Source organism: Portunus trituberculatus, chromosome 12, assembly GCF_017591435.1.
Source record: "Portunus trituberculatus isolate SZX2019 chromosome 12, ASM1759143v1, whole genome shotgun sequence".
Taxonomy (NCBI): domain Eukaryota; kingdom Metazoa; phylum Arthropoda; class Malacostraca; order Decapoda; family Portunidae; genus Portunus; species Portunus trituberculatus.
In genome coordinates this window covers 12,637,976-12,651,615 of record NC_059266.1, presented here as the reverse complement: position 1 = coordinate 12,651,615, position 13,640 = coordinate 12,637,976, and the positions used below count along the sequence as shown (strand labels likewise).

The following is a 13,640-nucleotide window of genomic DNA, read 5'->3' as shown; positions in this document are numbered from 1 at the left end:
ACCACACCACTCTACTCAGCTTACTTGATCTGTCCCTCCTCAATGTACTCAAACTGCTTGATGACATAGCCAATGAAGATCTGGTCTGAGTCTAGGAGGCAGTAGTTAACTCTGATCTGAACCAGGTGGATCAGCAGCTGAAGGACTGATCTCTGCATGCTAACATCACTAGATACTGTGTATAACTGGAGGAAAGAAAGAAAATGAGTCACATTCAAATACTATACAATATCCATACAAATGCTAGTACATGTCCTCCATGAAATACAATTCAATTATGTTCCTGAAAATGAAACCATCGAGTATATAATCATGTAGTGAAATAAAGATTGAATTGGAAAATTATGGATGTGTTTCAAGACCTTTATATATGTGCTCCTAAAACCCATAAAAACACAAAATATCATACGTAAATACAATTATCACCAAAATAATAAAACGCATGTAACATAAATAACCTCAAAATCAAAATAAATAAAAACGATCATTTTAATTACTCTTACTATAGTGTCAAGTCCATATGTCCTCTCCAAGGCTAAGGGACACTGTGACAATGTGCATAATATAATTTCTTTTTATCCTTATAAACATTATTATTATTGTTGTCATTATCACTATCATCATCTATTGTCTATCTATCTATCTATCTACTGTTGACTCTCACTAACTAAGACAAATAGTGTGAAAGGTTGCTCCGACAAACATGAATGTCCAAACATATGTAGTGAGTTTAAAAACATGTATAATATATACTAAAACATTAAAAGAGAGGAATGGCAACACTGATAACACAAATACTCACCTTCAGAGCCTTAATGACGAGAGGTTCAAAAAGTCGAATGTAAGAGCTGAGAGAGGTCTTGTCATTACCTCGACCCAGTGTCTTAAAGAGATTCGAGCTGCTCTTGCGATGTGTGAGGTTGATGCTGTGGACAGAAAAATGTGATGTGTATTTTTTTTTTTTTTTTTTTTTTTTTTTTTGTAAATGACTCTGTAAAAAGTTAACAGAGCACAAACACCCATTCATGTGAGTGCCTAACTTTATCTTGGATCTAGCCAGCACAAACAAGATTTTTTTCTTTAATATAATCTGGACTTAAACTTAGTTAATACCTAACCTGCACCTGCATAGTCTGTCTATCAGTTATCTCCTTTGGTAACATTTATCAACTTCTTGTTGTTCAGTGAAAATGGAAATATATTCATGTATAGTTACAAGTTGATAAGCCAATAAAAGGTAACTTCTTCAAAGAGAAAACAAATTATTCAAAGTCTCTCAAGTAAGAATTCTGAGCAAAACTCTAATTTCACCTATAATCCATGTCTTCCCCATCCTGCCTGTCTTACCTCAGACAACTAGCAAGACAGCTCCCTTCAATATGCCACACAGCTTTACTCCTGCTATTCATACTAAACCTCAGTGTGGTCTCAAATGTGCCATGTCTATGGGTGGTGTCACCAACCGCCGCCTTGTTTACATTTTTGCCATATGACCTTGAGATGCCTGGCTGCCTCTCATATGCAATATTTGCCTTCTCTTTCTTCATTTCTTTCATTTCTCACTGTAAATCAGCAATGGCTTCCATCATCATAGCCCAGGGAGATGTGTTCACCTCATCCCTTGAGACGTAGGGAGAGGGGTCAGTGGAAGCCGGCTGGCTCTCTCATTCTACTCTCACAGATCGACTGCTGCTTAGACTCATGTCATCACTCCTGACAGAGTTACTTATGCATGTTGAGCTCTCTCAACAGGAAGAAAACCTTCTGGACTTGGTTCTTCCATGAGAACTTATATCTCCTCCATGAGACGATCTGCTTTTCGTGTTCAAACGGTGCTTTTCTGGTGAACCAACACCATCTGAAGCAATCATGGTGGAGCAATTTGGCAGCATCTGCTTCACCAACCTCCCCAACAAAAGCAGAGATGTTTGCTCCTGACTGGCAAAGTCTGATTTAAGGGGCACATACTCGCTCCTTGATTGGATAGCAGATAAAATGACACTTGTAACTTGCTAAACAGGATAAATATCCATGAATCCTGAACCAGTCACAGTGAGATAATGGGCATGTGTCTGGACAATGTGGGATTACTGAACCAACTGGGAGCACGGGGTGATGTGGCATAACTCATGGAAAAGCATACTTCAGCAGAAAAGTTATTTGCTGAAGTAAAATTTTGGCCAAATGCCCTGAAGTAAAATTTTGGCCAAATGCCAGAAGTCTCAAGGGGACTTGGAATTTGAAAGATTTTGACATTTTCTATTTATGAAGGAGTGTTTGACCAGTTGAAGAACAGACTTGGCATAATTCCGGACAGAAATATAAAGTACAAGAGATTCAGGTGATAGAAGGCTCAAATACCTTTTGTGGGCAACCTCTCTATCATGTATAACAGTAGAACAGGCTGTGTTCAACCAAGATTTAGAAGGTTTAGGTTGAGAAAAAGAGTGAGGGATGTATGCTTCCATGCCAGACACTATCACCTCTGTTATGCATTCAGCACACAAAGATGGGTCTCTGACATGGAAGCAGTAATCATCCCAGGGAAAATCAGCATGATACCTCCTCAGATACCCTCAACTGGCAGAGGCAAAATGCCAGAGGCACCTCCACTTCAAAAGGATCCTGATGAAGGATTGGTGAAACAGGACAAGATATAGATATGATACTGTGATTGGAGGAGCCCAATGGAGAAGACAGGGTAACAGCATAAGTAGAAGGAATATGAGTAGTGTGTTGCACCAGTTGCTCTAGGTCATGGAGGATAGCAAAGTTGAAGGCTAGTTCACCAGGATGGTCAGTGAAGGGAGAAGAAAGCCAAAACTGGTGGTGATCACTGAGATCACCATGGATGGAGACCTCCGCAAAAGAATAAAGGGACAGAATATGCTCCACTTTGGAAGTTAGTCAAAGAATTTACTATAGTCACAAGAGTCATGAGTAAAATAGATAACACATATAAATCTAGTTATAGAGTAACTATTGAGCCAAAGCCAGATAGTTGAAAACTCGCAAGATTCAAGAGTGTGGGCACGAGAGCAAGTTATGACGCATCTTTTCTCCAAAAAAATGTCTCAGGAAATCAGCCTGCATACTACAAGGCCAAGGTTCAGGACTGAGGTAGTGGCTGGTGGTAATCTATGGTAAAGAGGCTCTATAATGAAACCCCAGACATCTTTGCACATGTAAACATAGTAATGATTGATACTATACTACAAAAAAACTTTCTTTCAAAGTACCAATACATAATAAGTCATACTTATTGGTAATTCACTTAGAATGACACCAGTCAGGAAGAATTTGCCTGAATGATCATACACCACACACTGCATGAACTAAAACAAGACATGTGATCAATGATGGGTGATCTTGATCTTAACACAAGCAAGCTTCAATGCTTTCTTTACAGTCTGATACCGTTATTTCTTGAGATAAGACGAGGTTCCATACAATCAAAATTACACTTATCTTTTAACAATCTTATCTTCCATACATGTAAAAATAAGAAAAAAAAAAAAAAAAAAAAAAAATAATAAAAATAGAAAAATTATGATTTTTAGCCCTGCAGCCTCTCAGACTCTGTCACTAGTGACACCATATGCCAGATACATATTTATATCTGACAACAGGATTGGAACGTAGGCTACTAGCAAATACAGTAATCGCCTGCGTATCCAGATCGCCAGTATCTGGAATTCACTATTATCCAGAGGTACCACAAAGCGTATTCAAATCTACCGTGTGAGCGATCCCTCGTTCCTGCTAGATGGCAGCATTTACTCCCGTGCCCTCCCGCTCGACAACTCGAGTAATGGCGGCGCTAATCGGCGAGTTTGTAACGTTTTTCGTCATTCCAGCATGGCAGGAGTGTAGTACGTAACACCAACACTTAAGGCGGCGTCATACTAGCACTTTTTCCATCATCTTCGATGATTTCCATAGTGTTTTAACTTCCATCAACTCTTTTCGTTGTCTTTAGTCAGATGAAATGCACCATTTTCCTTTAGCGCCAACACTTTTATTATAAAATGAATTTTCTTGTTAATTGGAATGATGTTATAATCTCAAATTAGTAGAATCTTGATAAATAGATGTAAACATCTATTTATCAAGATTCTAATATATATATATATATATATATATATATATATATATATATATATATATATATATATATATATATATATATATATATATATATATACAGGCAACCCCTTTAACAAAGGGGTTAGGTTCCTAAAAAACACTTCGTTAAGCGAACCAATTATAACAAGTTTAACCCATGATTTGAACTTCCATTGAGAGTAAGCAAAGCGAGAGTGCATCATAGTACAGTAAAAGGTTTAATGGAAGTAAAAATTATGAAGTTAAACATTTAGGTAGTTTAATTTAAGTCATTATAATGTATACTAATGTATGTATGTACGTAACTTATTATTATAATGTTGATGATCTTAACTTTATGAAAGGAGGGAGAGTGAAACGGGAAATACACTAACCGGCAACCTGTGGAATGTAAACAAAGTGCGCATCATGGTACCGCATACAAAACTAATATACCACATTTCCACAAGGCTTTCCATTTTATCCATTGTAGAGACAAGTTCAGGTGGTTCTTTTAGCTTTCAAGGAAGATGCGGTCTCACCAGCCTTCTTAATAGAGTCTGCTGACTTGAAAATAGTAGTCAGTAGATGGTGGCAAGCAATGTTATTAGTTTTCTGGCCTCTCTCTTGTCTGTGAATAATACCCAGCTTCACTTCGAGAGTAAGACATTTCTTGGTCTTCTTAGGAACGTTAGGCCACATTGCAGGGCGTTTTGGTGGTAAATTGAACTAGGGAAGATGAGCTGCTGGTGACGCTGTTATGTTTTGACTGGGGAGTGAGTGGTGCGCGTGATCTTGATCTTGATGCTACAGGTGATGCAGAATTTCTTCTGAGTCAGGCCTTGTATCGGCAGCGCCTGTGTTGTCCACGAGAGGCTTGATATTGATCTTTATTCTACAGGTGTCTCAGGATTTCTCCTGAGGCAGGTCTTAGTACCAGCAGCTCCTGGTGTATTCAAAAGCCTGTCAGCTTGCATGATACGGTGGGGCTTTCAAATTTGGAAAAAATTACCTGGATAAAACTTTGTTAAAGCGAGTTTGGTGTTCATTAAAGGAGCAGATGGTAGTAAAACGAAACCTTCGTTGTAGCGAAATTTCGTTGTGTGAACCTTCGTTAAACGGGGGTTGCCTGTATATATATATATATATATATATATATATATATATATATATATATATATATATATATATATATATATATATATATATACAGTAAAGTCCCGGGTTATGTCGGTCTCGAGTTACATCAAACTCGTAGTTACGTCAGTCCACTATAAGGCAATTTAAGATTAAAAAAATTGAAAATTTATAAATCGTAAAGTGCGGGATTTATTGTTATTGTTGGTGGTTGCCCGCCACACCGCCCGCCTCACGCTTGAATACAATAACACCCTGCCTCACTTCCACCACACCGTCGCCCCTGGCAAGATTTTTATCCTACTTCTGCGTTTACTGACTAAAGTTCTTAGTATCTTGCTCAATGGCACCAAAGACAAAACTTCTTAGTGACAGCAGTGATGCTAAGAAAAGGAAAACCATTACGCTACAAGAAAAAAGAGGACATAATTAAAAGACATGAGAAGGGAGGCAGCAGCTGTGTGTGAGGAAGGGAAGAAGAAAATGGGAAGCCCGTTACCATGACAACGGGGAGGTTGACGACCTTGAGGGGTCGCACACCCATCACAACAATAACAACTCCGGAGCCTTCGCCTGGGCTACACGACACTCGCAGCTGACTTGCACTGTCTGCGCCTGTCTGCTGATCCCTATTGCCCTTTCCTATTGCATTTCCTGCCCCGCTGCCCACGCTTCTACTCCCACCGCACTGCACTACGCTCCCAGCTGTCCACCCTGGGCGTCACAACATTCGACCTGCCCACCCTTCTGGCGGCCTCAGGCGTCCACCCCTCTCTGCAACCTGCAGTCCTTCGCGTTTGTGGCCCTAATCAACAACAAAAACAAGCTTGTGTTTCATACTCCTACATACTTGTAAATAATATAACAATATAACCTTTAACTTACCTGCATGACCATAAACAATAATTGGTTGAAAACTCCATAATATGCTTTGAAATGTACGGAAACTTGAGTTACGTACAAAATCGACTTACGTCATGTTTCAGGAACGTAACTCTGACGTAAACCGAGACCTTACTGTATATATATATATATATATATATATATATATATATATATATATATATATATATATATATATATATATAATATAAATAAATAAATAAATATATATATATATATATATATATATATATATATATATATATATATATATATATTTAATATAAATATATATATATATATATATATATATATATATATATATATATATATATATATATATATATATATATATATATATATATATATATATATATATATATATATATATATATATATATATATATATATATATATATATATATATATATATATATATATATATATATATATATATATATATATATATATATATATATATATATATATATATATATATATATATATATATATATATATATATATATATATATATATATCTATATCTATCTATCTATCTATCTATCTATCTATCTATCTATCTATCTATCTATCTATCTATCTGTCTGTCTATCTATCTATCTATCTATCTATCTGTCTGTCTGTCTGTCTGTCTATCTATCTATCTATCTATCTATCTATCTATCTATCTATCTATCTATCTATCTATCTATCTATATATATATATATATATATATATATATATATATATATATATATATATATATATATAAATATACATATATATATATATATATATATATATATATATATATATATATATATATATATATATATATATATATATATATATATATATATATATATATATATATATATATATATATATATATATATATATATATATATATATATATATATATATATATATATATATATATATATATATATATATATATATATATATATATATATATATATATATATATATATATATATATATATATATATATATATATATATATATATATATATATATATATATATATATATATATATATATATATATATATATATATATATATATATATATATATATATATATATATATATATATATATATATATATATATATATATATATATATATATATATATATATATATATATATATATATATATATATATATATATATATATATATATATATATATATATATATATATATATATATATATATATATATATATATATATATATATATATATATATATATATATATATATATATATATATATATATATATATATATATATATATATATATATATATATATATATATATATATATATATATATATATATATATATATATATATATATATATATATATATATATATATATATATATATATATATATATATATATATATATATATATATATATATATATATATATATATATATATATATATATATATATATATATATATATATATATATATATATATATATATATATATATATATATATATATATATATATATATATATATATATATATATATATATATATATATATACATGCATCCCCCACTTAACGAACGGGTTATGTTCCTAAAAAAATGTATGTTAAGTGAATTTTCGTTAAGCGAACCAATTATAACAAGTTTAAACCCTGACTTGAACTTCCATTGAGAGTAAACAAAGCAAGAGTGCATCATAGTACAGTGAAAATTTTAATGAAAGTAAAACTTCTGAAATTAAACATTTATGCAGTTTAATTTAAGTCATTATAATGTACACTAATGTATGTATGTACGTAACTTTATGATGTTGATGATCTTAAATTTATGAAGGGAGGAAGAGTGGAGTGGGAAAGACACTAACCGGCAACCTGTGGGATGTAGACAAAGGGCGCATCATTGTACAGCTTACAAAACTTATGTACCACATTTCCACGAGGCTTTCCATTTTATCCATTGCAGTCATGAGTTCAGGTGGTTCTTTTAGCTTGCAAGGAGGTTATGGTCTCACCAGCCTTCTTAATAGAGTCTGCTGAATTGAAAATAGTAGAGACAGTAGATGGAGTCAAGCCATGGTGGCAAGCAATGGTATTAATTTTCTCGCCTCTTTCTCGTGTCTGTATCCAGCTTCACTTCGAGATTAAGAGACTTCCTGGTCTTCTTATCAACACTAAGGGTGTTTTGGTGGCATGATGAGCGAGGGAAGAAGAGTTGCTGTTGACGCTGTTATTGTTTTGAACTATGGGGAGTAAGTGGTGCGCATTTTGTCCACGAGAGGTGCTGGTGTATTCAAAAGCCTGTCAGCTTGTGTGATACGGCAGGGCTTTCAAACTTGGAAAAAATTACCAGGATAATACTTCCTTAAAACGAGATTGGTGTTCGTTAAACAAACATATGGTAGTAAAAGGAAACGATCATTGTAGCAAAACTTCGTTCTGTGAACGTTCATTAAGCGGGATTGCCTGTATATATATATATATATATATATATATATATATATATATATATATATATATATATATATATATATATATATATATATATATATATATATATATATATATATATATATATATATATATATATATATATATATATATATATATATATATATATATATATATATATATATATATATATATATATATATATATATATATATATATATATATATATATATATATATATATATATATATATATATATATATATATATATATATATATATATATATATATATATATATATATATATATATATATATATATATATATATATATATATATATATATATATATATATATATATATATATATATATATATATATATATATATATATATATATTTACCTATTTACCTAATTGTAACATACGGAAAAGAGCTATGCTCGTGTTGTCCCGTCTCCATATCTATTAATGTCCAGCTTTTCTTAAAATCATGAATATTCCTTGCGTTGACCACTTCCACGTCTAAACTATTCCATGCTTCCACCCTTCTATGAGGAAGCTATATTTTTCACATCTCTCCTATAAGTGGCCATTTTAGTTTTTTCCCATGCCCTCTCGACATTCTTCCATTCCACATACACAGATCTTCCCTATCCATTTTTCCATGCCAATCATCACTCTGTATATTGCTATCAGGTCTCCCCTTTCTCTTCTGTTTTCCAGGGTTGGAAGTTGCATTCTTTTCAGTCTGTCTTCATAAGTCAAATCTCTTAAGTCAGGCACCATTTTGTTGCAGCCCTCTGTACTTTCTCTAGTTTCCTTATGTGTTTCTTTAAGTTCGAGCCCACTGTATTGTTGCATATTCAAGCCTCGGTCTTATCATTGCAGTAATTATTTTCTTCATCATTTCTTCATCTAGATATCTGAACGCCACTCTTATGTTCCTCAATAAGTTCAATACTTCTCCAATTATTTTGTTTATATGTCTCTCTGGCGATAGGTCATTGGTAATTGTCACCCCAAGGTCTTTTCTTCATGACTGGTTTTATGTCTTCATTTCCTATCTTGTACATACTCCTGATTCTTCTTTCACTCTTGCCAAACTCTATTTTCTTGCATTTTGTCGTGTTGAACTCCATTTGCCATGTACAGCTCCATTTCCATATTCTGTCCAAGTCTTCCTGGAGTAGTTCGCAATCTTTGTCACATCTCACTTTTCTTAACAATTTTGCATCGTCTGCAAATAGGCTCACATAACTGGACACCCCATCCACCATGTCATTTATGTAGACTGCGAACATTACTGGTGCCAACACTGATCCCTGTGGAACTCCACTCTCCACCAATCCCCATTCTGATGGTCTGTCCTTAATTATTGTTCTCATTTCTCTTCCTACCAAAAGTCTTCCATCCATTTTAGTAAACTGCCATGCACTCCTCCTACCATTTCAAGTTTCCAGATCAGTCTCTGGTGTGGTACCTTATCAAAGGCCTTTTTTAAATCCAGATATATTCCATCAGCCCAACCATCTCTTTCCTGTATTACATCTATCACCCTCGAATAGTAACATATCAGGTTTGTCGTGCATGAACGCCCTTTCCTAAAACCAAATTGACACTCACAAAGTATGTCATTTTTCTCCAAGAAGTCTGTCCATCTAGTCTTCACCACCCTCTCACACATCTTAGCTACCACACTTGTAAGTGACACTGGTCTATAGTTCAATGGGTCTCTCTTGTTACCTGATTTATAGATTGGGACAATGTTAGCTCTTTTCCAGTCTTGGGGCACTACACCTTCCCTTAATGAGGCATCAATTACTTCACAAACTTTTTCTGCCAATTGCTCCTGCATTCTCTTAAAATCCATCCTGATACCCCATCAGGTCCCACAGCTTTTCTCACTTCTAAACTCCCCATCATGTTCTTGATCTCCTCCACAGTTACTTGAAACTCCTTCATAATCCCTTTCTGTTCCATTACCAGTGGTTTGTCAAAAGCAGTCTCCTTTGTGAATACCTTCCGAAAGCATCCATTCATAGCCTCTGCCATTTCCTGGGATCTTCACTGTATACTCCATTTACTTCTAAACTTTCAATACTTTCTCTATTTTTGATGTTGTTGTTCACATGTCTGTAAAAAGCCTTGGTTGGTCTTTACATTTATCAATTATATCCTTTTCTTGTTTCTTTCTTTCTTCTCTTCTAATCAACACATATTCATTTCTTGCTCTTTTGTAACTTTCCCACTGCTTAATCCGTCTTTTCCTTCTCCACCTCTTCCATGCATCCTCTTTTCTTGTTCTAGCCTTTTCACATCTATCGTTAAACCAGTCCTGCTTTCCAACTTCTCTATGTTGTCTTATTGGTACAAATTTTTCTCACCTTCTTTGTATATTTTTATAAATTCCTTCCACTTTTCATTTGCTCCCTTAGCACTCTTGAATTTCATCAATTTGTCTCTTGAAAGAATTTCTTTAGGTTTCCAAAATCTGTCTTGGCATAATTCCATCTTCCCACTTTATATTCTTCATTTCTTCTAGATTTCTCTTCATCTATCACCTTGAACTCCAAAACTGCATGATCACTCTTTGCTAAAGGGCACTCCACCCTCATCTCCTCAATGACCATTGGCTCTGTACTAAAGACCAAGTCCAGTCTTGACGATGCTCCCTCTCCTCCAAACCTAGTATCTTCTTTGACCCACTGAGTTAACACATTTTCCATTGCCAGTGTCAATAGTGTATTTCCCATGTTGTCTCTGATCCTTCCATTGACCAGTCCTCCCAACACACCTCTTTACAATTAAAATCTCCCATCATTATAGTTCGTTCACAGCCACCCAACATTTCTTCCAGACATGTTCCTGTATCACTTATCATTTCTTCATATTCCTGTACTGACCATGCATTTGTCTTAGGTGGTACGTACACCACTATGTAGTGCCTCTTTTTCCTTCATTAGTTTCTGCTCTGATCTTTAGCACTTCTGCCTTTCCCATACCTTTTTCACTTGATCCACCTTTATATCTTTTTAACCAGCAACATCACTCCTCCTCCCATCTTACCTACTCTATTTCTTTTCCAAACGTTATATTTCCTTCTCCAACCTTCATCAGGTCTTCTCCCTCTCTCAGTTTTGTTTCAGTAAGACCCACAATATCTGGGTTCTTGTCCCTCAAGTAATCGTTGAGTTCTAAAATCCCGATATCACTCCATTTATGTTGGAATACATTACATTCGCTCATATGTAAGTTTCTTTAGTCCTTTCTTGCTGTACTTTTCTGGGTTATGAACCACTTCCTCAGTCTCATATCCAAGATTCTCCAGTGTGTGTGTGTGTGTGTGTGTGTGTGTGTGTATATATATATATATATATATATATATATATATATATATATATATATATATATATATATATATATATATATATATATATATATATATATATATATATATATATATATATATATATATATACACAGTCAATCAAGTATATATATATGGATATATATATACTGTATATATATATATATATATATATATATATATATATATATATATATATATATATATATATATATATATATATATATATATATATATATATATATATATATATATATATATATATATATATATATATATATATATATATATATATATATATATATATATATATATATATAAAATTTCATTATCGCGACCTCAGATGCCTGCTATCACGCCGCCCGCCATGACGCCATGGAACATTTGAGTGCTCATTGGCCAAAAACCGCCTTCCCGCCAAGATCAATTCGCTATCGCTGTTATGGCGCTGCTATTTCGCCCTAATTGGGCGCGATAATTGGGTTAAGTATATATATATATATATATATATATATATATATATATATATATATATATATATATATATATATATACAGTAATACTCCGCTTGACATATAGGATAGGGGAATGTCAAAGCTGTTCGTAGAGCGAAAATTCGTTAAGCGGACGTAATTTTCTCATAGGAAATAATGGAAATAAGGGGGGATGCGTTCTGGGCTAGTCCCAACATAGCACATGGGTTAAAAAAAAAAAATCATATATACGTTTGGCAGCATATTGGGCCACCAGTTTACCACAACTTTTATGATGTCATATGAGTCATTGGAAGTTAGAGGAGCTACGTACAAATTCTCTCACATTCTCGCATTTATGTTCACAAAACAACATTTCTTTTAGCTTTTTGGAGCTGGATCCACGATTCTTTAACGTCAGAGCAACCTCTTGCAGCGAAATGGCATCCATGAACGCTTGAAGGGATGGTGACAAAGTTGCTTTCAGGTTTCTCTGAGGTTGCTGGAACTCCACCTCTGGAGGTGGTGTTACTGTCTTATATATGCATTTATGTTCACAAAACAACATTTCTATTAGCTTTTTACAAACTTTACCCCAAGGTAGGATTGTTTTGTAATGCATAAAGTGAAATCTTACATGGAATACCAAAAAATAAAGCAGAGATGAAATGAGCCACAGACGAAGCGGGAGACGTGCGTCGACTCGGCCGCTTCTTCTTCTTCTTGTGACCCTTTTAGTCTATGTGTTGTCTTTCTCCATAATATTTGTTTCTACTCCTCTATTGCCTGCTATAATGGATATCATATCTTAATATTCATATACGCTAATGCCATGAGGATAACCGGTAAACCTACAGAGTTTCACCACCTTGCCCTTTCTGGACGAAACTATTTTTTTTTTCGTAGATTTCGGCTTGCTTTTAATTAAAATACCACTTGTTTTTGGCACATATCAACCAATTTTTTTTTGCAGCCCCGAAACATATTATGATTTCCATAAAAAAAGCAACTGGTAAATTAATTAAAACAAGCCGAAATTTACCAGGAAAAATTTGTTTCATCCAGAAAAGAACCTAACGTAACCTAACATAACCTAACCTAACTAAACCTAACCCAACCCAACCTAACCTAACCTCAGGGGCCGTCGTGACTGGTGGAAATAATTATGCTTTATTTTTTTTCATTAGCCGCCGCTTCAGTTTCAGA

General features: G+C 33.4%; 1 protein-coding gene across 4 annotated transcripts in view; it reads right to left on the bottom strand.

Annotated features, from left to right (window-relative positions):
- LOC123502590 (huntingtin-like) overlaps positions 1 to 13,640 on the bottom strand; it is a 420,122-nt gene that overhangs the window by 195,627 nt on the left and 210,855 nt on the right. For all 4 annotated transcript variants that reach the window (XM_045251746.1, XM_045251745.1, XM_045251744.1 and 1 more), the window contains exons 24-25: positions 803 to 926; positions 25 to 185 (exon numbers count right to left, since the gene is read on the bottom strand). In XM_045251746.1, coding sequence (XP_045107681.1) covers positions 25 to 185; positions 803 to 926 — 285 coding nt within the window. The remainder of the gene's footprint in view (positions 1 to 24; positions 186 to 802; positions 927 to 13,640) is intronic.